The 26748-nt window shown below is 52.8% G+C and overlaps 3 protein-coding genes across 4 annotated transcripts in view; 1 reads left to right on the forward strand and 2 right to left on the reverse strand.

The window, feature by feature from the left end:
- Positions 1 to 4195: 4195 nt before the first annotated feature.
- Positions 4196 to 12980, reverse strand: cdk20 (cyclin dependent kinase 20). The gene is made up of 8 exons (XM_006625436.3): positions 12639 to 12980; positions 10722 to 10835; positions 9612 to 9800; positions 9103 to 9224; positions 7638 to 7700; positions 6815 to 6938; positions 5823 to 5978; positions 4196 to 5237 (listed from the first exon to the last, which is right to left on the reverse strand). The coding sequence occupies exons 1-8, from the start codon at positions 12711 to 12713 to the stop codon at positions 5046 to 5048; spliced, it is 1035 nt and encodes a 344-aa protein (XP_006625499.1). The 5' UTR covers positions 12714 to 12980; the 3' UTR covers positions 4196 to 5045.
- A 1778-nt stretch (positions 12981 to 14758) lies between these two features.
- Positions 14759 to 20669, forward strand: LOC102698928 (ras-related protein rab7). The gene is made up of 5 exons (XM_015348702.2): positions 14759 to 15201; positions 17332 to 17458; positions 18351 to 18569; positions 19116 to 19241; positions 19995 to 20669. Exons 1-5 carry the CDS (start codon positions 15149 to 15151, stop codon positions 20085 to 20087), a joined length of 618 nt encoding a protein of 205 aa, XP_015204188.1. The 5' UTR covers positions 14759 to 15148; the 3' UTR covers positions 20088 to 20669.
- Positions 20670 to 23221: 2552 nt separating this feature from the next.
- The window catches only part of hcfc1b (host cell factor C1b), a 40653-nt gene continuing 37126 nt past the window's right edge, over positions 23222 to 26748 (reverse strand). For both annotated transcript variants that reach the window (XM_069183622.1, XM_069183617.1), the window contains exons 27-28: positions 26623 to 26686; positions 23222 to 25430 (exon numbers count right to left, since the gene is read on the reverse strand). In XM_069183622.1, coding sequence (XP_069039723.1) covers positions 25388 to 25430; positions 26623 to 26686 — 107 coding nt within the window. In that variant the 3' untranslated portion in view covers positions 23222 to 25387. The remainder of the gene's footprint in view (positions 25431 to 26622; positions 26687 to 26748) is intronic.

Below are 26748 nucleotides of genomic sequence, written 5' to 3' on the forward strand. Positions count from 1 at the left end.
CCCCCGAACCCTGAAGCTCTTTCACAAAAGTACAAAAAAGCCAAACCACAGACACGGGGGGTTGTAACACCTCTGACTTTGCAGGGTGTGCTGGGATTGGCCTGAGAGCCCCAGGCCCGAATGTAGCCGAAGCACGGCCACGTGGGACGGACTAGGACGACTGGACGCACCCCAGACCCGTTCAGCCTGCGCGGGCCGGCCAGGACGCTGACCCCACTGCGCGCCTGCCCGCTGCACCGCAGAGCGCGACAGCCCCGGTCCTGCCACTCAGCTGACCGCGCAGACTGCTTCCCCCCGAGGGCTGCCCCTTTGGTTTTTACGTGGTTCCAGACTCTCTGGTTCGGTCAGAGCTGTCTGACGTGTCTCTGAGAGAAAAGAGAAGCTGAAGAAACAGGCCTGATGCGCGGCTTCCTTTCCACAGGCGCAGAGAGAGAGCCAGCGAGCCAGAGAGGGGTGTGATTCGCGCAGAGCTCTGGGCCTCTGCTTCCCTAGAAGGTGGCGTCTGTGAATTTCCGTGAAACAGGGATGCCTTATCTCCGCGTCGCACACCAGCTGCTGAGCAATACTGAGACACCAGTACACCCGGGACCAGCGCAGCCCGCTGCCCATTCTCACTCCCCCACCCTCCTCCTCCTCAGGTCTCTGCCCGCGTCCTCCTTCAGCGCTCCAGGAGGAAGAAACGCACAAGGTCGGGGCGGAGCTCAGCAGGCAGGCAGGAAGAGCTTCCCGCTGGCGCTGCCTCACGCTGCAAGGCCAGGGAAGAACATTCCATCTGGACGCACTAAACGACGAGCAGGGGCTGTGCTTTCCCCTGGGCTCAAGCACCTAAACTAGTGAGCAACTCCTCTCCGTGTGTCTGAGTTTCAGCCTCGGTCTTCTTTCCGGGACTGGGGGACGGGGGGTTCCCAAGACTTCCGACTGATGGACCCCTTTTCAAGTCCCTGCTTCCACCCAGCACCCCCTTATTTACAGCAGCCCCAAGCAGCTCTTGTCTGTGTTCTGACCCAAGACGGGCTGTGATTGACTTAATATCCAAACCTGGAAAGACTGAATAGCACGACCTTTAACTGTCATGGACTACAACCTCGTGGGCTTCTGCTGGCAGCTTGTGATTCAGTGGAAAGTTCACTGCGACCGAAAGGGACAGTGTCAGCGCTGTGGGGACAGTCATGGCTGCCCTGAGGCTCCAGAGGAATCAACGCCAACAGGCTGCCAGCAGGTTTCGAGCAGCCCTTGTTGCAGGAGTCTCTCTGGGGCTGTGTCCCAGGGAGGTGGAGACGTCCCCGAGGCCTGGAGGGTGCAGGAGCAGGGGACAGCGGGGTTCTTACCCCTCTCTGGACACGCAGGCGGAGCCAGGAGACAGCTGCTCCTCGGACACAAGGGGGGTCCCCCATGTCCACGAGGGGCCAGCTGGCCCTCCAGCCCAAGACAGGGCACCAGAGTGGACCGGCAGCTCGCGTCCTGCCCGCTGGCCCACTCGACCGTGCCTGCCCAGGCCTGAAGTGACCACAGGGCGCCGATCCTCTCTCTCTCTCTCTCTCCGCGGGACAGCTCAGCTGTAATACACCCCCCACCGGCCAGACGTCAGCGCTGACCGGCTGGCAGAAAACAAGGACGCGGGCAGATCCAGCCCTCTCACCCCGCTGCTGCCCTGGTGAAACACGGGCTCTGCAGGCTGGAAATACCCAGCTCTGGGGTACAGGGGGGATCTCATGTTCTAATAATAATAATAATAATATCCTTATATAGCTTTTTTCTGGACACTCCACTCAAAGTGCTTCACAGGTAATGGGGATCCCCTCCACCCCCACCAGTGTGCAGCCCCAACCTGGATGATGCGCCAGTACGCTCCCCCCACACCAGCTCTCAGTGCCTATCCCAGCAAGCAACGGCCACAAGACACGGTTCACCCCGCACAGGATCCCTGGCCACCGTGGGGCAGACGACCACGAACGTGCACTCACACCAGGGCCAGTGTTCCCAGAAGCCAGTTAACCCACCAGCGTGTCTTTGGACTGTGGGACGAAAGCCATGTGAACGTGTGGAGAACATGCAAGCTCCACACAGACAGTGCCCCGGGGCTGAAACTGAACCCAGGGCCCCAGCACTGCGCGGCAGCAGGCTGACCTCTGCACCTCTGTGCCGCTCGGAGTGTTTACTGTCCTTAAAATCATCTCAAACTGCAGAGAAACAAAAGCACAAGAGCAGGAAGAGCTCCCCCTCCCCCGTGATGCTGTGACCCTCGGGACAGAGCGGCTTCGGTTCCTCTGGGCCAGGAGCTGTGGGCAGGTCCCTGCAGACACCGGCGCTTTAAATGGCAGGATCCTATTTAACCCTGAGGCCCCGCTGGAGGAAGAGGAGGCCCAGCCCGCACTGCGCTCGGCCCAGGAGGCTGCCCGCATGCTCCCGCACACATGCCGATAAATAAAGACGCAGAGTGTGTGTGTGTGTGCTCGCTGCGACAGCAGGCAGTGTGCATGTCGATGCTGCATGTGTGCATGGAGTCATTACCTGCTTACAGATTTTAAAAGGTTTCAGTGTGGAAGCACAGGTACAAAGACCTTTAGTCATGTAATCACGAGCTCTTGGGTTATTCCAGCTATGGAGTGGAAAGACAAATTCAGATTTCACTTTAAAAGAAAAGGTTTCCCTGTCTGATTAGGACCAACAAGCAGAGACGCTGAAAACTTGGGGATGGGGATGCAGAATTCCTTCCCTCTCAGATTATAATTCACCCAGGTTTCTCGGGAGGAAGGCGGCTTTCTCCATGCTGCCGACATCCACGAGTGCCGATCAATCAGTACCGGGTCTGGATCCGACCTGCAATGGAACTCACGACATCCTTCCCCACTCCCAGACAATCCCGCTCCGTGCCGGACTCGTGTCGTAGCGCCCTCGGGCACGGGCGTGTGTATGCGTGTTTTGTCACACGTGTGCTTGTCTGGGGCTTGAGTGCACTGGATGTCTGCATGTGTGAACTGGGCAACAGCTCAGTGCATGTCCCTGCTGCACCCCTCCATTTCCCAGCTCAGCTACAGATATAGGAAACACAGAGGATGCCTTGTGGAAGTATTTCTTTCAAAGTGTCCCTCAATCTGGAGCCCTATAGGAAATATACCATTGATTGCTGGCTAAGACAAGAGTATGGAGATTTATTAAAAAATAATCTCTAGCATTTGCCTATTGAATGTACCTTGATTATACACTTTGTACTCTCCTCATGGCCTTAGTGTTTGAGCAAGGAGCGTTCCTCTGTCCCTCAGGCTGCGCCGAGACAGAAGGGGCGATTTCTACAGAGGAAGAACTAGGTTTCACAAGCTCTAAATAAGAGGATCTCTCTATAACCTCAATACCACAGCAACACAGCCAATGCAGGTACACAGACATATCTTAGATTAAAAATAAATGCAACACAGCTTTTTCAGTCAAGATACTTCGGGCTGGAGGGCTCAGAAATGTCATCCCATGCCAGCTCTCAGAAGGCCAACAGCTCCTAACCTAGCATCGACCCAAGATGTCCATGCCCCAATGTCTGCTTTCCAGGAACTCACCTCTCTCTGCCTGCTCACCCTGTAATGTCAGATCTTGGAATACTGAAGCTGATTGTTCCCCGAAGCTCGGTTTCCAAGTCACCGCGCAGTGACTCCCGTAAAGCCAGGCTCTGCCCGGATGCAGGCTGCCAGCGCCTGGGCCGAGCTCCTTCTCCTGGTCCAGGACGCTTCCTCAACCGCTGCTGGGCAGAGCTCATGGGGGAGGAAGGTGGCAAGACCGATGGAAAGGGTACAGCGCCCTGATGCCAGGAGATTCTAGGCTCTTGTTGTTTCAGAGTCTGAACCCCTTTGAGCTCCAGACTCTGAAAACGGACTCAGACTCGGCAAGGGTCAGTCGTTGCAAACAATCACTGGCTCAGGGCTGAAAAAATAACTACAAAGAGCCGTGGCTCTTGTGGCTACGCAGTGAGGCGGCAGAGTGCAAAAATTTCATCCTCCAAGTGCAAGAAAACCAGCTGGCAAAAACAAGAATTCACAGTACCAAGTTAGGAAACAAAGATCTCAGAGCTTCTTTTTATCCTGGGAAAACATTAGGCACGCGATTAGGCTAGACAGGCCAAACAGTTGTCTGTGCAAGAGGGAAGAATATTATGGGAAGGTGACATGACAATGACGAAGGGGAAAAAAAGGATCGGACTCTTGCATTTAGTTTTTGCTCACCCCGGAAAAGCCCAGGGTCCTGTTTATTGTCTGTTCCCACTGTATCTGTGACACAAGATTCCCGGCTAGATCACAGCTCTGCACTCTCAGAGCAAACTCATGCAATAACTTGGACAGATGTGCTAGTAAGAGGTGGGGTTACCTTTCAGAAAGGTCTGCCCAGGGGCTTCAATTATCTACCTGTCTTGTTCAGATACCCTGCTTGGTGATAATCAGTCACAACGTCTTATCCATTTTCTAACCACTTCTTCCAGTCCAGCCCAGCGCAGCTCACACACACACACACAAGCACCAGGGCCCATTTTCCCACAAGCCAGTTAACCTCCCTGCATGCCTTTGGCCTGCATAAATGTATATAAATTTATATACCATAAATGTTCTCTAAGAGTTTCTCTGGGGTGTCCCAACATGTCACAACCAGGAAATAAACAGCAAAAAAAACCCAACAAAAAGCCGGTTTTACACGTTCAATGTTAATATAAGAGAGCCCTCTTGTGGTGGGCCCATGCAACTACACCCAGATAACTGGGGAGACAGCCTTTCCAGTCATTTTTCATTTCCGTAGGAAATCGATTTGAATTCAAACCCAATCTTAAAAATAACATCTGTTTGTCAGTCTGTGTTCTGCATTATTAATTTGTCTTCAAATGACGTGCAAGATCCTCAGCAGTCTCCATCGCCTCTATGCTGGTGCAAGGGTAGGGCTGTCTGTACTTTAGGAGATCAGACTGTCCAGCGGCCCCGCTCGGAGGGGGAGACGCAGTGGATTCTGGTTCGCCCAGAAAGAGGGGAGCCCCTGCCGCCCTGTGCTGGGAGGGGCGGGGGGGGACCGGCTCAGAAACACCCCCAGGCCTGTCCGGAGACCAGGCGCGGGTCCACCAGGCTCTCCTCCAGGGGCCTGTCCACCGAGAACTCGCAGGGGTGCGGCAGGCGCTGCCGGGTCCGCTTGCCCCCCCGCTGGGGGATGGGCAGCTCCGAGTGGTGGGCGGGGAGGGGCGCCGTGAAGAAGTAGGGGTGTAGCAGAGCCTGGGGGGGGGATACGAACAGGGTGAGCGATGGACTGCAGGGCGCCGCCCCGCTCATGTGACACAGGGTCACGGGGAGTGCAGCCCTCACTCTCGGTCTCAGAGCCCCGCTCACAGCCCACAGCCTCACAGCAGTCTCTCTGACCTGTCCTCTGTGCTGCTGGACAGTGTCCTCACAGTCTCTCTCTCACCTGTCTGACCTGTCCTCTGTGCTGCTGGACAGTGTCCTCACAGTCTCTCTCTCACCTGTCTGACCTGTCCTCTGCGCTGCTGGACAGTGGTGTGGGACACAGTCTCTCTCACCTGTCTGACCTGTCCTCTGTGCTGCTGGACAGTGTCCTCACAGTCTCTCTCACCTGTCTGACCTGTCCTCTGCGCTGCTGGACAGTGTCTTCACAGTCTCTCTCTCACCTGTCTGACCTGTCCTCTGCGCTGCTGGACAGTGTCCTCACAGTCTCTCTCTCACCTGTCTGACCTGTCCTCTGTGCTGCTGGACAGTGGTGTGGGACACAGTCTCTCTCTCACCTGTCTGACCTGTCCTCTGCGCTGCTGGACAGTGGTGTGGGACACAGTCTCTCTCTCTCACCTGGCTGGCGGTAATCCTCTGTTTGGATGGGTACACCAGGAACCGCTTCAGCAGGTCCACAGCCTGGTCAGAGGCGTCCGGAACAATCTGCTCCAGAGGGATCGGCGGATTCTCCTTGAAGGTGATCTTGTTGTAATCCGGCAGCTCCGTGATCTCCTGGAGAAAGACAGGAGGTGGGGGAGGACAGAAGCACATTGAGAGAGAGAATGAGAGCTTGGAACGGAGAAGGGGAGGCTGTAACAGAGAGAGAAGGAAATGATGCCGACGAGAGGCAGCAAACTGGAGAGGGAGGCCTGGAGATTTTAGCAAAGCCAGCACGTTCCTTTCAGAGCTGATCAACAGCACACCTGCTCGAAGTGCACATGTGCTAGGGTTCTACACTTCACAAGATCACACCTCGCTTTTCCTATGGATCACACCTGGTAGTGAAAGTAAAGTGATCGACAGGAGACGAAAGAAAAGACAAGAGATCTCACCTTGTATGCAGCAGGTAACAGTTACTCCTCTGCTAAAACGGTATCCAGTAGTCTGCAGTGCGTTTACAAGGATGGAAATCTGGAAAGTCCTTTATCCTGAAGGCTGTGCCCTATATGATGCCACTAATGTATGACCATTCCTGTATGTGAGAGAGTATCTACCTACCTGCACGTTCCAGTGTATGTTTGAGCATGTCTGGCGTGTGTGAGCGCATGTTGCGTGTGCGAGAGCCTGTGTGAGCGTGTTGCATGTTTGAGCATGTGTTGCGTGTGTGAGAGCCTGTGTGAGCGTGTGTTGCGTGTGTGAGCATTTGTTGCTTGTGAGAGACTGTGTGAGCGTGTGTTGTGTGTGTGAGCATATGTTGCATGTGCAAGAGCCTGTGTGAGCGTGTTGGATGTTTGAGCATGTGTTGCGTGTGTGTGAGCCTGTGTGAGCATGTGTTGCGTGTGTGAGCATGTGTTGCGTGTGTGTGAGCCTGTGTGAGCGTGCGTTGCGTGTGTGAGCGTGCGTCTTACCGGCCACACTTTCTCGTTGGGGGTGCCCAGGACCCGCAGCACGCAGCACAGCTGCTCGATGTCGTTCTCCCCAGGAAACAGAGGGGAGTTATTGAGCAGCTCCCCAAATATACACCCCACCGCCCTGCCACACACAACACAGAAAGGGAGAGAGGCAGGGATGTTGCACACAAGCAGACACAGCTCACACCATCCAGGCTAGTTCTGATTCAGAAGTCTTAGGCTGTTTGAGACTCGAGCTGACCTGACGAGCTGCACGGTTACAAACCGCATACATGCACAATCACGAACTCTGCCTCAGGCCTCCAGGAGGCGACCTTGTGATGCGTTTGTAAAACGAACAAAGTTTCCAATGGTCAACTTTTTAACAATCCTTGACAGGGAATCCCCATTTGTTCATCTGAAAACTGACCGGCAGTGCTCATGCAATTGTGTGCTGCCCCTCTAGACAGGGCCTAGACACGGCTACAGCACGCAGCCCCTGCAGGGTCGAGGTAGAGGAGCTTACTGCCATATGTACGTGCACATTGGAATTCTTATTCACATTGATCTCTCAGGACACATAGTACATCAGACAACACCACACACTGTAGACGGAACATTACAGACCTAATAAACAGAAATAACAACACGTTGTTTTGGAGAACACATTGTCCGTACTGTAATACTGCGGTACCGCTTGCCAGAGTGCAGGGGCGAGAACAGTTTGAAGTCGGGATCAGAGCAGGGCTACTAACACACGCTACTGCAGTGATCGGCAGATCACCTGACCACTCAGGGACACAACTACAACCTGGAGCACAACAGAGGGTCTCATACGCACCAGAGATCTACTCCTTCGTCATATTTACGGGCCCCGTACAGAAGTTCTGGCGCTCGGTACCACCTGTAATAGTGAAACGCAGATGAAGAAAGGTATGCTCTGTATCTTGAGTACTTCTCTTTCGACAAGGAAAAAAAGGAGCCTGAGAAACTTTACAAATGCAAGGAGCCTGCTCAGCACACCTGTGCCCCTTGCTTCAGCTATCGGTGCTGCCAAAGCAATACAAATACAATTAACATCAAATCTACAGACATTTACAACACAAGACACATCATAATACATTTACATTCAAACAGATGGAGCATTACTGGGAGACAGGCACACTGTTCCTCAGGCTGGGACAGGCAGTCACATACCAGGCTGCCAGTTCAACTGAGCTCCCTCCTCCCTCCTCCCTCTCCCAGTAGGATTGGGACCTGTTGTGATTCCGGCAGGTGTGGGAGTTCTGGGATTAGGTTTGTAAATTTGGGGAAGAATGTTTGTCTAATCCCAGCATATTTCTCACAGTGCAGTAGGAAGTGCACCTCTGTCTCTGCTTCTCCCAGCTGGCAGTGGGGCAACTCTCTGTGTAGGGAGGTGCCTCCTGTATACAGTGTTAAGTGCACCTGCTCTTCATGGGTGCTTGGGGCCTGGGGTGCTCGCTTCACCTCTAAGCCTGACCTTTAGCCTGCCTCTGTCCAGGCCTTACTGAACTGAATTATGCAATTAATACATTTTGGAAGGACGAGACGGAAACAACAGATTGAGAGGGGGACCCGGAGGCTTTCCTGGCAAGCAATGGGCACAAGGCAGGGTACACCCTGGGTGGGATGTCAGTCGATCTCACACACAGATACACACGCAGACACAGAGGAAAAACAGCCACACCACGGCCTGTTTTCCCAGAAGCCAGTTAACCCAAGAGTAAGCTTTTGGACTGGGGCAGGAAACCGGAGCACCTGGAGGAAACCCACACAAACCCAGGGAGAACATGCAGAATCCACGCAGACAGCACCTGAACCCGGGGGCCCCAGCAATGCGTGGCAGCAATGCTCACTTAAAAACACGTCCGTCTCAAGCTTTTATAAAACAAAAGCACAAGAGCAGGAAGAGCTTCCCCTCCCCGTGATGCTGTGACCCTCGGGACAGAGCGGCTTCGGTTCCTCTGGGCCAGGAGCTGTGGGCAGGTCCCTGCAGACACCGGCGCTTTAAATGGCAGGATCCTATTTAACCCTGAGGCCCCGCTGGAGGAAGAGGAGAAGGCCCAGCGCTGCCACGCGGCAACGCTAACCACTGCCCCATCCTGTAAAGTACTACATAAATGCAAGGAATCTCATTTTTCAAGAACAGCACCTGTGAATATTTCTCATAGCAACCTCCCAACATGCAACATAGTGACAGACTTGAATACCACGGCCTTGGCGACGATCCCTATGCAAGAGCCTGCGGCAGCGTTGCTCTGGGAGTCTGATGTGTTTGGCCCCACCTGGTGGCCACCTGGTGACTGTACAGCCGGTCGCCCTCGCTGGAGAAGAGCCGGGCCAGCCCGAAGTCGGCGATCTTCAGGTGCCCCGTGGAGCTGATGAGCAGGTTGGCCGGCTTCAGGTCCTGCAAGGGGAGAACCAGCACTAGAAGAGGGAGGAAAGTGGGGGTACGGGGGAGGGCCCCGAAACGGGACCGTGGTTTCGCTCATTACAATGTGGCTGAAATGCTAAAAATCAGAAGTTACTGCAAGGATGTAACTAAAGAGGGGAAAGGAAGGGCTATGATTTCCACACTGACACCGTCTCTGCTCTGTCCTAACCCCAGCATGACACCCAACCCAGGCCACCTGCCGGGACCAATGACCCCTAACAGGCCAGGGCGATCCTTGAAATACGAGAGGCGTATTTCCAAGACTCTTTTCTGGGGAAACAAAAGCCAGAAGTATTTGTTCCAAACGCCATTCTAATCCTCAGTCGAACCCCCGGCCTCAGCCCCCGGAGCGGGACTCACGCGGTGCATGATGGAGTTCTCGTGGCAGAAGGCCACGCCCTTCAGCAGCATCATCATGTAACCCTTGACCTGCGACTCCGTCAGGGGCCGCTGGGAGTTGCGGATGACCTCCGACAGGTCGGACAGCATGTACTCGAACACCAGCACGAAGCCGGTGCCGTGAGGAAACACATTCTTCAGCTTCACCACCTGAGGCAGGGAGGGACAGGTGGAAGAGGGGGGGAGGGAGAGAGAGAAAGAGAAGGGGGGAGATGGGGGTGCAGGGGGAAAGGGAGAAAGGTGAGAGAGGGGGAGAGATGGGGGCGCAGGGGGAAAGGGAGACAGGTGAGAGAGGGGGAGAGATCGGGGTGCAGGAGGAAAGGGAGACAGGTGAGAGAGGGAGAGATGGGGGCGCAGGGGGAAAGGGAGACAGGTGGAAGAGGCAGAGAATTTTTATTATTAAAGGCAAACGAACACGTGAGTAAGACAGGGCCCTCCAGCTCGCCCACACTTTGAGCCGCTCTGTCTCTAGATGGGCAGCAGGGGGAGCCCCTGGGACGGGGGGGGGGGCGCATCGCTCGCCAATGGCACTGCAAGCCTGCGGGCAGCCAGGGCGCGCTGGGAGATGGCCTGCTGAGCCCTGGGTGACTAATCCTGGCCCCCTTTTTGGGCAGAGTCAGTCACAGCTTTCGGGCAACAGGACCCAGGCTTGAGCCTACGATCTTTGAGCCATGAGGCTCCACCTGCCCGGTCTGACCTTGAATCAGGCTGAAGGGAGGAGAAGAGCCGGGCAGGAGCTGAAGAAGCCCAGCAGCTCCCCAGGACGAGGGCTGGGGGGCGCCTGGCAAGGGAGGGCCGAAAGCCTTATGGCAGAGAGGGTACAAGCTGAAGAGAATGGCTTTAATTGCCAGGTGATCTGTTGCCAAAATCGCACACTCACACACACAGAGCTTCCTGTCTGCAAGCATGTCTGCAACACACGTCAATGAGGTTCGGCCGGCAGCCCTGAGAACGCAGGAACGTTCCCAGGCCGTTCTCCCGGCCTCGGCGGCTGGGTTTCTTCCCGAGTGGATCCCAGGAGATCCATCCCGGGGGGAAAAAGGGATGCAAGAAAGGGAAAAGGCAACTCACATAGGGGTTGTCCTCGATCTCCTGCAGCGCCTTGATTTCGCGGAGCGCCTGGCTGGGGATCCCGTCTTCCAGCTTCCGGAGAGCGACCTTCTTCAGGGCCACCGTCTCTCCCGTCTGTGCCGGAGACAAGAGAGCCCTCTGTGAGCCCCACGCGCAGATGACAGAGCCCCCACCCCCGCACTGCGTCCTGGGACTCCTCGGCTCACGCGCCGCGGGGATTCGGAACAGTCGCCAGCAGCTTCCGCACAACGGGAGTCTGTCCTGCAAACTGGCTCGCAGCTCTGCTCCGAAACCGCAGGACACTGGCCGGCGTGATCGCGGAAACGGGTCCTGTCGAACTCAGGTTGCCGGTAAAGACTCTTCAGTTATTTACCACAGCGTTTTCAAACTCAGTTCCTGCAGGGCTGCAGTACCTTGTGACTCGTGTTAATCCCAAGCTCTCCATTACATGTTTGGTCTAATTCATTCAAGGCTTAATTGCTACACTTCTATCATACTCCAGGGTGGAATCCAGGGTGTACAGGCAATTGTACCATTAATGAACAATACGAATAAGAATAAGAATTATAATCTTTACACTTATATAGCGCTTTTCTGGACCACCAGTGTGCAGCCCCACCTGGATGATGCCCCAGTCCTCTCCCCACACACCAGCTCTCAGTGGGGAGGAGAGCAGAGTGATGAAGCCAGTTCAGAGAGGGGGGTTATTAGGAGGCCATGACTGGTCAAGAGTCAGAACCTCGGTTTTATCTCTCATCGGAAGGACAGACTTTTTTTTTTTACAGTATAGTATCCCATCACTATACTGGGGCAGTAGGACCCACACAGACTACAGGGTGAGCGCTCCCTGCTGGCCCCACTAACACCTCTTCCAGCAGCAGCCTCAGTTTTTCCCAGGAGGTCTCCCAATCCAGGTACTGACCAGGCGCACTCCTGCTGAGCTCCAGTGGGCAGCCAGCTGTCAGCTGCAGGGGGACACAGCTGCTGGCCAAGAAGGGAATGTTTTGAATAATCAGCTACAATGCTTTATAACCTTCAGATGAAATACCCATTGCATGACTGAGAAAATACCTAGGTCAACCATCCGATTGCCTGCTCAGGTAGGAGCACCGAACAGAAGACACTGTGACTCTCCAGGAACTGAGTCTGAGACCCCGGTTTAGGAATCTGGGAATTCGAATCCGTTAACAGCGCGCAAAGCCAGTGTCCCGCAGGAACTTCCAGACGTGTGAGGCACCAGCCTGGGAGCAGTGTGTGAAACAAGGGAGGAACTCCACCTAAATAACAGGAGATGTGTGCAGTTCAATGATGCCCACAGAGCACATTCTGACCGCTTTCGAGGAGCACCTGGGGCTCCTGAGAGCTACAGGCTGGTGGGACTTGAGCTTCAGGTGCCCTCTTAGCTGCTTCACAGGTCCAGACAAATCGCTCAGGGTTGCGGAAACTGATGATTTTTAAAGGACACCCAGAAAACCGGCTGGACTGTGGCTCTCTGTCCCGGCCACAGAACACGCAGATGAATTGAGGAGAGGAAACAGGTTTCAGCACTTCTCGCATCTGAACTGTTGCCAGTTCTAAGGGCGTTAGCGTCAGAGCAGGCACTTTTATTCAAAATGACTCATTAACAACCGTTGTATCGAGGGAGTTAAATAAAAGAATAAAGACGACAACACAAACTTAAAATGCATTGAAGAATTAAAAAAAAAACTTTCAACAGTAATACTCTTACCTAATGGTTTTGAACATAGTTTAGAAGATATTTATACGTATAAAAACAATCTCAACCAGTGCATCGCTCGATGGTTTTATGTTTCTCGGTTATCTGATCGAATGGCATTCCTACGCCGTTTGCTCCCAAAACCTTTAAAAAGAAAATTAAATGGCAAAAATGTAAATAATCAGACGAATGAATGATACCTCAATATGCTTGGCTTTAAAAACGATGCCGTGGGCTCCTTCCCCGATCCTGCCCAGTATGCTGTACTGATCCATCGGGCACAACCGCAGGAAACACCGGGGATCGGAGACGCCTGGAAGGCCGCGCCTCACCTGGCGTTTAGAAAACTATTACAAACGGTCATAAGCCGAACCTCTTTTGATCAGCTACGGCGGTGTCGATCCAGTTTTGTAAGGGGAAACTCGGTTTCTGTCCCATGGCGTTCAGCTGGGACTGGAAACAAGCAGTAGCTCTCCGCAGCCTTGGAGAGGTTTCCATAGTTACCGCGGGCCAGCGGGAAGGCGCGGCATGGCCGCCAGGGGGCGCATTTCTCTGGCTTCTGTAGCCAGGTAGCTTTTTATTCTGATGACACATCATAACACGGGATTTTACCGCTGTCCCTTCGCTCGCAGTATTCGTTACAATATTCGTATAATACATTATCATAGAACTATTACTATTATCTGCGTTTGCGTCGAGGTGCAGTTCCCGAACTTCTTAACTAAAGACCACGAAATTTAAGACACTTTTCACTCCTCCCAAAACACCCTAATGAACAAACACATGATTTCAAAAAGGGGGTTTCTGTTGTGGCACGAAATACACTTGACACTGGCAAAAACAGGTCACTACAGCATTATACCTGCGTGTTCTAACCTCTTTCTTCAACACAGGGCCAGCAGGAAGGTGCCAATATCATCGCATCGAGACCCTTAGCCAGCAAGCAGGCGGTGAAGCGCTGTATCAAAATATATATATATATTTACAGGGGTTTCAACTTATTTTCCCCGACAGCGCGGTCGGAAACGGGTGAGACAACCCCGGAGCTCAGCAACCGAGAAGACAACCTCGGATTCGGTGTCGCTTGTTTGCCTCTGAGGGCACGGTGTTTACTCTGTGCTACAGCTTCACAGATAAAGCCGTTAAACATTAAATTTCCCCACATGAACCCAGGGCCTCCAGCGCTGTGAGGCAGCAATTCCGCCAAACTGGGAGACACACAGCGGTCATTCTGCACCAGTAACCCCACCTGGGAGACACACAGTGGCCATTCTGCACCAGCAGCCCCACCTGGGAGACACACAGCGGCCATTCTGCACCAGCGACCCCACCTGGGAGACACACAGTGGTCATTCTGCACCAGCGACCCCACCTGGGAGACACACAGTGGCCTTTCTGCACCAGTAACCCCACCTGGGAGACACACAGTGGTCATTCTGCACCAGTAACCCCACCTGGGAGACACACAGCGGTCATTCTGCACCAGCGACCCCACCTGGGAGACACACAGCGGTCATTCTGCACCAGCGACCCCACCTGGGAGACACACAGTGGTCATTCTGCACCAGCGACCCCACCTGGGAGACACACAGCGGTCATTCTGCACCAGCGACCCCACCTGGGAGACACACAGCAGTCATTCTGCACCAGCAGCCCCACCTGGGAGACACACAGTGGTCATTCTGCACCAGCGACCCCACCTGGGAGACACACAGTGGTCATTCTGCACCAGCGACCCCACCTGGGAGACACACAGTGGCCTTTCTGCACCAGTAACCCCACCTGGGAGACACACAGTGGTCATTCTGCACCAGCAACCCCACCTGGGAGACACACAGCGGTCATTCTGCACCAGCGACCCCACCTGGGAGACACACAGTGGTCATTCTGCACCAGTGACCCCACCTGGGAGACACACAGTGGTCATTCTGCACCAGTAACCCCACCTGGGAGACACACAGCGGTCATTCTGCACCAGTGACCCCACCTCGGAGACACACAGTGGTCATTCAAGACACTGCAGATCAAGGGGAGGAGAGAGAGACTGATCTAAGGGGCCAGAGAGTGCAAACCCAGAATGTACTTTAGCACAGTTAACACCCCAACTCCCCGACCAAGCAGTCAGGACTCAGGGTGGCGTCTCGTCCAGTCCCAAGGACAGCTCCTCCTGCAGCACCAGCACCAAAAGTGTGCCTGGTCGCCACACTGGGGGCACCGGCTTGGAGACTGGGGGTCCGGTAGGAAAGATCGCCCCCTACTGGTCCACCAGCAACACGACTTACAGCAGACACCTGGTGTTTCTTCCGAGGTCTTCCATCCCAGCCCCGACCAGGCCTTGAGCTCCGATGAGATCGGGCTGCTGCTAGTCTTCTTAATACCCGTCTGCCTCCGCACACTGATTAGCACGCCCGTCGACGCTCATTTAAAAACGCGCTCGCCTCCGTTCTGCCATCACTGCCGTGTAAAACCTTAAGATCACGTCGTTCACTTGACAAGCGACAAACGTATTTTATTCGGGGGGGGGGGGATAAGAGCTCTTTATTTTATGTAAACGAAAGCGGGAGGGAGGGAGAACACCCGTCCCGCTCCTCCGCCCCGCAGACGGACAGCGGACGCGGTCGCCTGACGCCAACATCCGCCAGCGGCTCGAGATAAGACGCCGCCGGGCGCGGCCGCTCTCGCGGACGGACGGACGGACGGCACCCGCGGCATGTCTCACGCGCAGAAGCCGCATCTCAAGGTGATCCTGCTCGGGAATTCGGGGTGAGTTTCTGCCACAGCTGGTCCGAGAGCTGCTCCGACCGGCTGTCGAGCTGTGTCGCGGTGCTGCTCCGTGAGACCGGGGATGCCTATTAATGCTGTCATTAAGCGCACTTTCTGGCGAGGGCCTTGGCTTCCCTCCTTGGCTACCGGTGTGGTTTCTGGGTGTAGTTTTGTATCTCAGGTGAGACGGAATGTGTGGCCTGATTCACCATTACCTCTCCAGCTGGGATCTTAATGAACGACGTCGGAACTCGTTTCCCCGTGCTTACTCGTCGATTCCAGCCCCACCTCCCCTTAATTAAGTTTATATCGTACGTTTCTGGGGTTTTAGGGCAAAAATGCAAAACTCTCCTGTTACAGAATTAATTTCCAACTCGACAGCCTTACGTACCGAGCTGTTCCTCTCGCGGCAGAGAAGGATCTGTCCGATACAGAAGTTGCCCTGAGAAAGTGACACCGTGGCACCGGTCGTTAGAAAAGTAAATTAAGCTTAATTACGTCTAAAAAAAAGAAGTAATACATTTTCTTTAGCACGGCTGTATTGTAGGTGATAAGCCATGTTCACCAAGATAATAGCGCGCTTTTCAGCTTGAAGTTCAGCAATCCGAGCGACAGGCGCTGAGCTTCAAGTTTAAGACTTGCGTACCTGCGCGCAGAAATAACTCTTTTGCAACGGATCTGTAACTCTTTAGCTCCGCCTTGCGGACACAGGTGGAACTACAGAAGTGCTCATGACGACGGATCTGAAATTTTAAACGAGTTCAGAACCTCTGAAAACAAGTTCAGTGCGTTATTGTATCATTATTGACCACTTCTGAGGCGTATAGGGTCTGGTCCTGGGAACAGGAGAACTCCGGAAGGGGGAAATCCAGGTTGCTGCTTAAAAACGCGCTGTCCTTGAGATGCAACGTACAACCAGGGTCCCGAGTCTCCATGGTCATTAAAAATCATTACAAATCCCAGGATGTTTCTCGATAAGAGTAGGGGTGTTACCCTGGCGCCCTGGCCAAAGTTCCCCCTGGCCTTTACCCATCATGGCCTCCTTATAACCCCCCTCTCTGAACTGGCTTCATCACTCTGTTCTCCTCCCCACTGAGAGCTGCTGTGTGGGGAGTGGACTGGAGCATCATCCAGGTGGGTACTGATCCCCATTACCTGTAAAGCGCTATGAGGAGAGTGTCCAGAAAAGTGCTATGTAAGTGTAAGGAACTATTGAAATGGTGTCAGTGGACCAGTAGGGGGCGCTCTTCCCCCCCAGTCAAGAATTCCCAAGCCATTGCCCCAGGGCCGCAGGGAGTGCTGCCTTTTGCAGGAGATGATAATCTGACGACCCACATACGTAATCAGTGCTTCTCCTCTTAAAAGGAAGAGCATTGATCAGCGCGTCCTGGATCGTTTTCCCGTGGGTTAGAACTGTCTGGTGTCTCCAGAGCCCCCCTTCGCTCAGCCAGGGGAGCGGTGCGTCTCTGGGTGTCGCCCCGGTGGGGGTGGAGGGGGTCCCATGGGGGAAGGTGTAGCAGTCTGACCCCTGACCCCTGACCCGGCTTGTGTGAGTTTTAAACAGACACCTGGTGCTGTACGTGACCCCTCAGGGATAACAGGATCAGGAATAGCCCTGGGGCAGAAGTGGCAGCACTGTGGTAATGGTCCCTCCAACACCCATTCATGGTCAGAACGTAGGGTGACCAGAGCCGAACTCAGACTATAAAACACTCTGTAACACTGCTGTAATTCGGGGCAGTGTGGGAGAGAGCATCCTTCACTGGACTGCACTGTGACTCCTTGCATCCCTACAAAGGTCTGTCGATCGGGGTTGTGAGACTCCAGGCCTGTGCGGGAGGGTCTGTGGTCAGGGGTTCGAATCCCATGAGCAGCACTACTTCAGGGGTGCTGCTTCAGGACGAGCTCTGGTGCACACGTGGGTCTCGGTGAGAATCCTGTAGAACTGACCTACCGGGGGGGTAAGAGACGGATCGATAAAGGAATCATGGATTTAGTGCTTTCGCACGACGAACGCTCACAGGAGCTGGGGGGAAAGCAAACCTGCGGGGCCGTGGGCGTGGCGGAGGGCGCCCGCCTGCAGGCGGCGATGGCGAGAGCGTCGCTGACGGGGGCTCCTTCTCTGTGCAGGGCGGGGAAGTCCTCCTTCATGAACCAGTATGTGAACCGGCGCTTCACCAACCTGTACCGGGCCACGATCGGGGCGGACTTCTTCACCAAGGACATCACGGTGGACGACAGGCCGGTTAGCCTGCAGGTACGCGTGGCGTTCGGGCGATCGGCCCCTGCTCTCCCTCCGGGGATCCCTACCCCAGTCTCGGGAGACCCCCACACCAGATGCACTCTCACTTCCTTAGGGCGCCTTCACGGACTAAGTGAAGCTTTGTCTGGGGTTCAGAGGTGCCCGTTTTTGGGGCGCAACAGTGACATGGTGGTTAGACTGGGACCAAGCACCGCTGGGGCCTTGGGGTGCTGTCTGTGTGGAGCTTGTATGTTCTCCCCACAGTCCGCAGACACACGGGTGAGTTAATGGGCTTCCGGGGAAAACTGACCCTGGTGTGAGTGTGAATGCGTACGTCTGTGTCCTGCGACGGACTGGTGTCCCATCCAGGTGGTAACCTGCCTTCTGCAGAACGCTAACGGACCGTGCGTGTCTGATGGGCACAGCCAACCCCCGGCCTTAACGCACAAAGTCTCCTTCTGTAAACTCAGAAACGCTGGCCGTGCCCCGCCACAGTGGGGAAACCCACGGCTTCAGATTCAGGAGTATCTGCGGGGCCCTGTGGCGGGGAGGTCGGGTGTTTTCAGTGGGTGTGGTTGGCATTTAGTCAGCTTCAGCAAACTTGAAACAATATGTTCACGACACTTGAAATAAAGAGCTGGTGCACTTAGGAAGACAGAGGCAAAGGGACAACTTTCCTCGACTGTGCTGATGGTAGCTGTTATAAAGAATAAGTACAAAAATCCAGAACGCACATGTATATTCCTCACATCACGCGGTTTTGGGGGCTGAGAGGAGATGACTGGCAGTTTACCGGAATTTCGGTGATGATGGACACCTCCCCCCCCATCAGTGTGTTGGACAGAGGGTGCCCCGCGTGTATTGGGTGCCGTGTGACAGCGTGCCCCAGTCGTGTGTTCGTTTCCAGATCTGGGACACGGCCGGGACCGAGCGATTCCAGTCGCTAGGGGGCGCCCTGTACCGCGGTGCCCACTGCTGCCTCCTGGTGTTCGACGTCACCTCCGCGGCCTCCTTCGCCGCCCTGGACTCCTGGAGGCGCGAGTTCATGGTGCAGGCCGACCCCCCCGACCCCCAGCGCTTCCCTTTCGTCGTCGTGGGCAACAAGACCGACCTGGACAACCGAGAGGTCAGCGTCGCGCCCGCGCACACACCCACACCTGCTGCGACCCTGAATAAAACTGCATCTGCTTTCAAAGAAGGTAGAGAGACCAGATTTAGAATATTGTGTTCAGTTGTGGTCAAAAATGGTATTACACCATTAGAGAGTTCATAGAAAATTATCAAGGCTATTTCCTGGTCGTATGTCCACATTCATGTATGGTCACGTTAAAGGAACTGAGTCTCTTCGGTCTAGAACAAAGATAACTGAGTGGAGGGTTGATACAAGTCTATATACTTCTTAGGGGTACAGATAATGCACAATTTACCACTCGGTTATTACACAAAACACACCCTTACACAAAGAGTGGCGGGTGTTTGGAACATGCTTCAAATTTAAGGTTTGTTGGCAGCCTGGGAGGGGGTTTTGGTGCTGATGAGGGTGCCGGAGGGGGTGATGGGTGATGGAGCTGTTGAGGGTGCCGGAGGGGGTGATGGGTGATGGAGCTGTTGAGGGTACCAGACAGTCGGTGATGTTGGAAATGACGACAGCGCTCTGTCTTTTTGGACGCAGGTGACGGGAAAGCGCGCGCAGGACTGGTGCGCGGAGTTGGGGGCGGAGTACTTTGAAGTCAGCGCCAAGGAGGACATCGACGTGGACAAGCCGTTCCTGAGCGCCGTCAGAGCTGCGCTGCACTATGTGAGTCCCACCCAGACCGGCTTATGTTTTACGTGTGATCTGCAGAACCACTTCATCCTCACTGGGGTCGTGTCCAGTCTGAGCCTCTCCCTTCCTGGGACCACCCCAGAATCCGTCCGGAGAAGAGCGACCAGGCACCATCCAGGGCTTCAGGGAGTGATCTGTCCCGACAGGCTGAAGGAACCGAACCTCTTTATTATCGACTACAAGGAGACCTGATCCAGGCGTTCACACTGCTCAAAGGCATCAACAGAGTCAAACTGCGGGTTTCTTGAGAACCGGCAGTGAAACCCGAACCAGCAGACGCAAGTGGAAACTACGAGCGAGTGCATCTAAAACTGAGAACAGGAGGCTCTTCTTGAGACAAATAAGTGGTGTATCAGGCGGCTCTTCTCGAGCCCGGTTCCAGAGCCGCGCTCTCCTTGCGGCAGGGTGGAATATCACACACGCCTGCTCGCACCAGTTCCTGCCACACCTGCGCCGACGAGTTGTATCGGAGCTGCCGGCACCGTGCTTTAGTGCGAGGGTGCGGGCGTACGCCCGGTACAGATGTCGCTCGGGTGTCGTTAGCTGACGATGGAAGCTGTAAAAAGAGACGACTGCTGCGTTTGAGTTGAGAGTCGAGCACAAAAGACCACGGGGCTCTCAGAGTAATTACCAGTGAAAGACGGTCTCTCGTGCTGGCCCCAGATACAACTTCAACTGGCCGCATAAAAGTGCATTCACTCTTACCCGTGTTACTGTCTCTTGCAGTTCAAGGACTACAGCTCTGAGACCCCTGGGGACTATTTCCAGCTTGCCTCCAGAACGCCAGAGGAGAAACCGGAGGGCCGGTGCGTCTGCTGACAACGCTGCCCCCTGGCGGACTGGAGGTGCTACAGCTTTCTCGCAGGACGGCAGTCTGGGGCTGAAGCTCGTGGAACTGCTGCCCACTGAATGATGGACGTTAATTAAATCCTTGAAAAAAGAAGCCCTCAAGCGTTTCACCTGGAAGCAGCTTCTCTCTGTTCCTCCACTTCTCCATTTATTTGTATTAAGTTCCTCTATTTTCTGATGCCTTTCCCATATTCATTTCAAGGTTTCTATATACTAAGTTAGTTGTAGGACTAACGAGTGCCTCCACATAACTCTAGGATTTAACCAGTTTGGCTTTCTGGAGAATAGAGATAAAAAATGCATTAGTCACATAGGAGGTAGTTAATATTAATTGACCATGCTGCACTGCCACATGTCAAAATAGGTTTTCATTACAATGGATGGAAATATGTTCATTTCTGCATTGTGATAGCTGAAATGTTTAAATGTGTTCCAACATAGTGATATATACCTAGCATGCAGACTTTTCCATTCAGACTTTAGATTTACCTGAACATGTCATCTAAGTCCTGCTGTTTAAGCCTAAACTTTCAAATTAAACTTTTTTCTCGACCCACTTTGCTTACTAACTTGCTGTTGCAAATACTGCAATTCCATAAGGGTTATTATCAGTAAAGTTAAAATATTATCCCTTCAGAGGATGAACCTCAAGGGTATTTTGGAAGAAATCAAGCACCTCTGTCAATTGTATTCAAATATCATAGTGCGTCACCTCGCAACTCTCGAAAGATATGTCAATGACAAAATTGGGATGCTCATCTGGGATCCTGAAGAGGCCATGGTTCAGCAGTTTAATAAGTCATTCGAAAAGCAGATTGGCTGAAAAAGTCACATTTTAAGCTTTAGAGGTAATTCTAAATTCTAAGCACCTTCGTAACCTTCATACCCGGATCTCATCAGATAGACTGAGCCAAGCCTGGCTATTACAGGGATGGGAGACAACGATAAAAATTATGGATGCTGCTGTCCACGGTGGTGGTGGACCAGTAAGGGGGGGCTGCTCTTTCCTTTGAATAAGAATGACCAAGCCACTGCCCCAGTGTGACAGAACCCCGTCCTGCAGGAGGTTCTGTCTTCTGCCCGAGAGATTAAACCGAGCACCTGATGCCTCCATCATGAAAGATCTCCAGGCTAAGTGCCACTCTGGGCTTGAACAATCTGGCCTCTCTATGGTTCCCCCTGAAACCAGCTGGTGAAGCAGTTTCCATACATCACTCAGTTGAATTGGAGCCCCCCTCCCCCCCATTAATCACTATGGGAGACACAAGCAATCATCGCTACATCGCTATAGCCAGCAGCTTTTATCACCCTGCAACTCACAACCAGCAACCCACAGGTCAGCAGGTATGAGCCTAGCCAGTATCCCAGCGTCCTGACCAAACGTCCACCTGCCCTTGACCAGTCATGGCCTCCTAATAACCCCCCTCTCTGAACTGGCTTCATCACTCTGCTCTCCTCCCCACTGAGAGCTGGTGTGTGGGGAGAGGACTGGTGCACGCTGGCTGTAGTCACATCATCCAGGTGGGGCTGCACACTGGTGGTGATGGAGGGGATCCCCATTACCAGTAATGTGCTTTGAGTGGAGTGGAGTGTTAAAGAAGCACTATATCCCTGTAAGGAATTACTTGCCATCATAAGCTCCCTCAGACACACAGGCCCCTTCCGATGTTCAGAATAAACCTTTTCCTAAAAACAAATATGATTTCTAGCCCCACCCCCTTGTACAGTTTTCTGTGCTTGAATTTGAAGCATGTGGCACAACCATCCCAGGAATACAAATCTCTCAGTGCAGAGGCCCACAGCACCGGCAACCACTGGGCAAGTACAGGACTCCTTCAGTTCAAGAAGTTCTAAAAGGCCAAGTACCAGTTTTCAAAAACAAAACCACTGCCCCTTGCTACCACAAATTTCTGTGCCCAATACCAAAGACCTGCGATTCAAAGTCATATTTAGACTTGGGCATTACTTTTGTTTTAAAAAAAGTGAGCCCTTCCCCCCCCTTATCCACTATTCAAAGCCATTTGTCGAACATACTGCTTCACTCCAGTTGCTGAAGAAGCAGGACATCCATTTTTTATTTTTTTTTGCTCCTGGTGCACAATTTTCCCAGCTTTCTCCATCTTTGAAATGATCTTCAAAGACTGGCTCTTGTAAATACTGCATACTGAAGTAAATGCACACATCTGGTGTAGAAAGTGCTGCCCCGTAACTCCCCCTGTAGAGATATCCTGATCCCTGTAACTCGGACTTGACCAGACTGTGACCCCCATTACCCACTGCATCTGTCCAGTTTCCAACTGCTTCTTCCAATTCGGTGGCACGGGGGAGCCAGAGCCTGTCCCAGCATGCAGTGGGCATGAGGCAGGGTACACCCTGGATGGGACACCAGTCCATCATTAGGCACACGCACACACGGACACAAGCACAAACACGTGCAACCACTCACAGCAAGGCCAATTTTCCCCCCAAAGGAAAAATAACCCACCCGTACGTCTTTGGACTGGAGGAGGAAACCAGAGCCATCAGAGGAAACCCACGCCAACACCGGGAGAACACAGAAACTCCACCCAGCCAGACACCAGGGCCTCCCTACTGCGAAGCAGCAATGCCATCCCTTTGCCACCATGCTCCCCCAACCACCGGAGTGGACCTTGGCGAGCAAGTACCACTTGGACACACGTGAACGACCGTTTCCTTAGCACTGCACCCTCTGTTGCCCCCAGGAGATTATAAGCTCTCTTATGCGTGATGCTGGCGGGGGGGGGGGGGGGGGGGGTAGGCGTGCTCAGGTGCTCAGTCCTCATATTTCCCTGTGTGGACTGCAAGTTCAGCTGACTGACCACAGGCAATGGAAGAAAACCACAGACTCACACCTTTTAAAAAAGGTGACTACAGGTACAGCAGGCGGAAAGGGGATTGAGAATTAACCTTGGAAGATCAATCCCACATTGCAGACATAAGAAAATAGATCTTTGATGACAGGCTGCAGGAGTATTCTTTTACAAATAAAGCATTTCCACTATTAAAAATGTCCCGCCACCCGGACCCCGCCCTTAAAAAAAAAAGACATCAGAGTCCGCTAAGAAATACATCACTCCAAGAAGTAAGACAGTAGATATTTCTTTTTGTTTTATATGTCAAGACACAAAAAGGCAATCAAGAGATGACCAACATGTAAAAACTTTGTTACAGGTAATTTATATAAAAAAGGCCAAGATCTTTTTCTTCTTCTTGCTATATGAAGGATCTAATGTACAATTGAGCCTGAACTTTGGCTAGGCCAATGCCCCTTGTAACCCCCCGCCCAAAAAAAACATATCCCTCCCCTCCAGTCAGAAACACGTACACAAGGTGCCCCCGAAACATTCTCAGTCACATGACGATGCACAAGACCCACCCCTTTCCCCCTTTTATTCCTGTAAAATACAGAACCAAAAAAAAAACTAAAGTAAATACAGTTTTATTGTTTTTCCATCCAATTTTCTCTCTCGACAGCTTCCGCCAATCCAGGGAAAAAAAAAAAATCCTACTGATTTGTTTTGCAGCGTCTCTAAAACGGGTTAGAAAAAAAAACACCTTCCCCTCGACAATGTTTGCGAAGGCAGGCGGCGAGCAGAGCGATACTGGAAGAGGCAGGGAGCGGACGTCCTGTCAGCTGCTGTCCTGCCCTGTCCCACGCTGCTAACAGGCTGAGCGTCCTCAAGGAAAAGCAGCAAATCACGGTGCGCAAATCTTCTGCTCCCCCCATCCCCAAAGTTTTTCAGTCCTGCTCTTCTTCTGCTATTTATCATATTTGCTTTCCGACCAAAAACCTTCTACTTTCAATAAAAACAATGAGCAAAAACGCATCAGCATTTAGTAAAGACGTCTTGATAAGAAGAGCTCCTGTACTGTGCTGTGTCCCCACCCCCCCACTCTCTCATCCCCCAAACATGGAAACAACAGGGAAATGAATCAACAGTTAAGGACCAAAAATAATAATAACATGAGGTTTAAAAAATACAGGTGTGCGGAAGCGCATACACCTCATCCACACGCACACGAGGGCAGAAGCTATTAAAAAATTAATACAAAAATAAACTAAATGGAAAACGTCTGCTGTACAGCTTGTTTATTTTTTTCGGGAAGGCATCGCGAGATTTTAACGTGGCACCAAGAGAGCCACGCCCATCTAAGTCCCTCTGCTTCAGGAGACCCTTCCCCTCCTCTGCAGTGTCCTTCCAGCTCCCCCTGAAGCGGGCGCACAGTGATGACATCACACCGGGAGACAGCACCATTAGCTCAGTCCACACCATCCCACCAAAAGCGTCTCTCTCAGAAATCAGCTGATTCTCCCAAGTTCCTCCTCTTCTGTTTCGTAGCAAGTGCTTTTAAACTCCCAAATAAAAATCCTCCCCCCCCCTACTTTTGCCTTTTCCATTTTTGAAAGTTTAAATCCCACTCCTGGCCCATCACGCACACCTGTTCTTGTCTCCTTCTTCGGGGCACCCCCAACACCCCTCAGAAAACACACACACCTCAAAACTGACAAAAAAAAAAAAAACACGATCTCCTGAAGCGAAATTCACAGCTAAAGTTTTTTTTTCCTTCTTTTCCCCGTTTTCCCTGCATTGAAAGGGGGGGCACGCGCACACCCCCCCCTCCCCCCTCCCCACGGAGAAGGCGCAGGCAGAGGGAGGCAGAGAAGAAAAAAAAATGTACAAAAAATATATTAACAAAAAAAAAAGGAGCTCGCAACGCTGCCATGAAGAAGAAAGGAAAGCACGAGGAATCCTTATTGCGTGACGTGAGTCCCCCGAGGCGGCGGCAGAGGAAAACGTCTGCCGTTTTGGTTTCCAACACGAAAAAGCTCAACGAAAACAAAAAATGTGCTTCTCGTTTGTCTTGCTCAAGGAGTAGAACTACTAGTAGTAATAATAATAATACAACAATAAAAATAAAAATACAAGTTGCGATAAGGCGTCCATGGCACCTATATAAACCTTCGGCTGGGGTCCACCCCCTTCTTGTCCCGGTGCTTCCTCCTCCTCCTCCTCCTCCTCAGGGCACGGGGCGCCCAGGCAGCCGCACAGAGCCGGACACTGCCGCTGTGCGGTGAGAGTGGCAGGGGGCGGCAGCAGTAGGGACCAGGGTCATGTTTGGGGGGTCGGGGGCAGAGTTCTTTGGGGGCGAGGGCGGGGTTGTTGGCAGGGGTGTGGATGTGGAGGTGGGGGTCAGCAAATGTCTGAGTCAGGAAGAAGGGGGAGGGGGTGCGTGTTGAGGATGTCCCGTCACTGGCCGTCCGATTTTGCCTTCTTTGGACCAGTGGCTTTCCTGCAGGCAGAGAGGGAGAAGGCAAAAAAGGAAGAGTCAATAACGGCCGACGATCGTGGTGTGAAACGGCCCTACCAAAAAACAACAGGCCGGACTGCCCGGGACCACATTCGCTGAAAACACCCAAGGGTTAAACTGAAGTCGACCCAGGTTCACTGAAGCGGAGTTAACACTTTCACGTGGCCAGACTGAAGCTCGCAGTTTGGTTTTTGTGGGAGCAGGTCAACCAAGCGTGAGAAGTTGAAGGGGTTGTAAAAAATAAATAAATACTGAGGCTACGGCAGCTGTCTGCGACCGTCGGGTCCGTGGGACTTGTAGGGACGACCCTGCTGGGTCACGTCCCCTGAGGCATCATCGACATGCCTTCATTGTGCCAACCATCTAATTTCCCCATGTATAAAACTGAATGTAATAAAAACACACAGTGATTTTTCACCCACTTCTGAGCTGTTAACGTGTCAACATTTGCAGTCTTTTTCTGTGGTCTTACAGGATGGATCAGTATCGTGTAATTGCAGGCATCTATAGAACAGCCACCTGCTACAACTAAATTACAGCTAAATGCCTTATATGCAAATAAGTAAAAATGGAGAAGCAGGCTAGCGAGCGACAAGAGTGAAGACTCTCCATACAAAATAACTACGTGGCACACCAGGAGCCTAAAGGTTTACTGCACCTTGATCTCCGATTCAGTACTGATAACTAGTTCTCTTTATGTACGCTTCTGATGTTAAATAAGATCAACCTTATTATTTGTGCCCTGTTATCCCAAAAGCCTTATTAATAACCCTGAGAATTTAAGATAAACAGTTAAATTAATTACCTTGACAGAAGCCATTGCAAAAATAATAGGGTTAGGAGATGCCTTAAAGGGCCAGGGTATTTTAGGTGAACGAGTTTGCCAAAACTCTTCAGACAGCTTTTAGATTGTATTATCTTGGTGAGACCCGACCACCACACCTCAAACCAACGTCCCTTCGGCTCGGTTAGGAATCACTGCCCACATTCCTCTCCGCCTTTGACGTTTGGTACTGGTCGATGACAACAAGAACGGAGTTCAAGTGCAGGCAGACGTGGACTCGGGAGCACGTATGCGAGAGCCCGGTGGCAGGTTTGGGGTTTTTCGGGAGAGCAGGTCAGTGCCGACCGCTCTGCAGCGGAAGAGCTACGGATGAGGCACATGGATACTCACACTTCGGGAGAAGAGACGGGTCTCTTTGTGGCGGGCTTCGCTGATGAGCCATCTTTACTGGACTCTGCCGAGACAGAGAGAACGCACTCAGAACAATCTTGCTGTACAGCCAGGATGGCATAACAG

Source organism: Lepisosteus oculatus, chromosome 2 (assembly GCF_040954835.1).
Source record: "Lepisosteus oculatus isolate fLepOcu1 chromosome 2, fLepOcu1.hap2, whole genome shotgun sequence".
Classification (NCBI taxonomy): Eukaryota; Metazoa; Chordata; class Actinopteri; order Semionotiformes; family Lepisosteidae; genus Lepisosteus; species Lepisosteus oculatus.

Bases quoted from the DNA above. Each gene is read 5' to 3' on its own strand.
- cdk20 (XM_006625436.3), bottom strand. From the start codon at position 12,713: ATGGATCAGTACAGCATACTGGGCAGGATCGGGGAAGGAGCCCACGGC. The intron at 9,801-10,721 runs GTGAGTTGCCTT...TCCCTGCCTCAG, and splicing joins AGATCGAGGACAACCCCTAT to GTGGTGAAGCTGAAGAATGT. The intron at 6,939-7,637 runs GTGCGTATGAGA...TGTGTGTGGCAG, and splicing joins GACGAAGGAGTAGATCTCTG to GGCGGTGGGGTGTATATTTG.
- LOC102698928 (XM_015348702.2), top strand. From the start codon at position 15,149: ATGTCTCACGCGCAGAAGCCGCATCTCAAGGTGATCCTGCTCGGGAAT. The intron at 15,202-17,331 runs GTGAGTTTCTGC...TTCTCTGTGCAG, and splicing joins ATCCTGCTCGGGAATTCGGG to GGCGGGGAAGTCCTCCTTCA. The intron at 18,570-19,115 runs GTCAGCGTCGCG...TTTTGGACGCAG, and splicing joins CCGACCTGGACAACCGAGAG to GTGACGGGAAAGCGCGCGCA.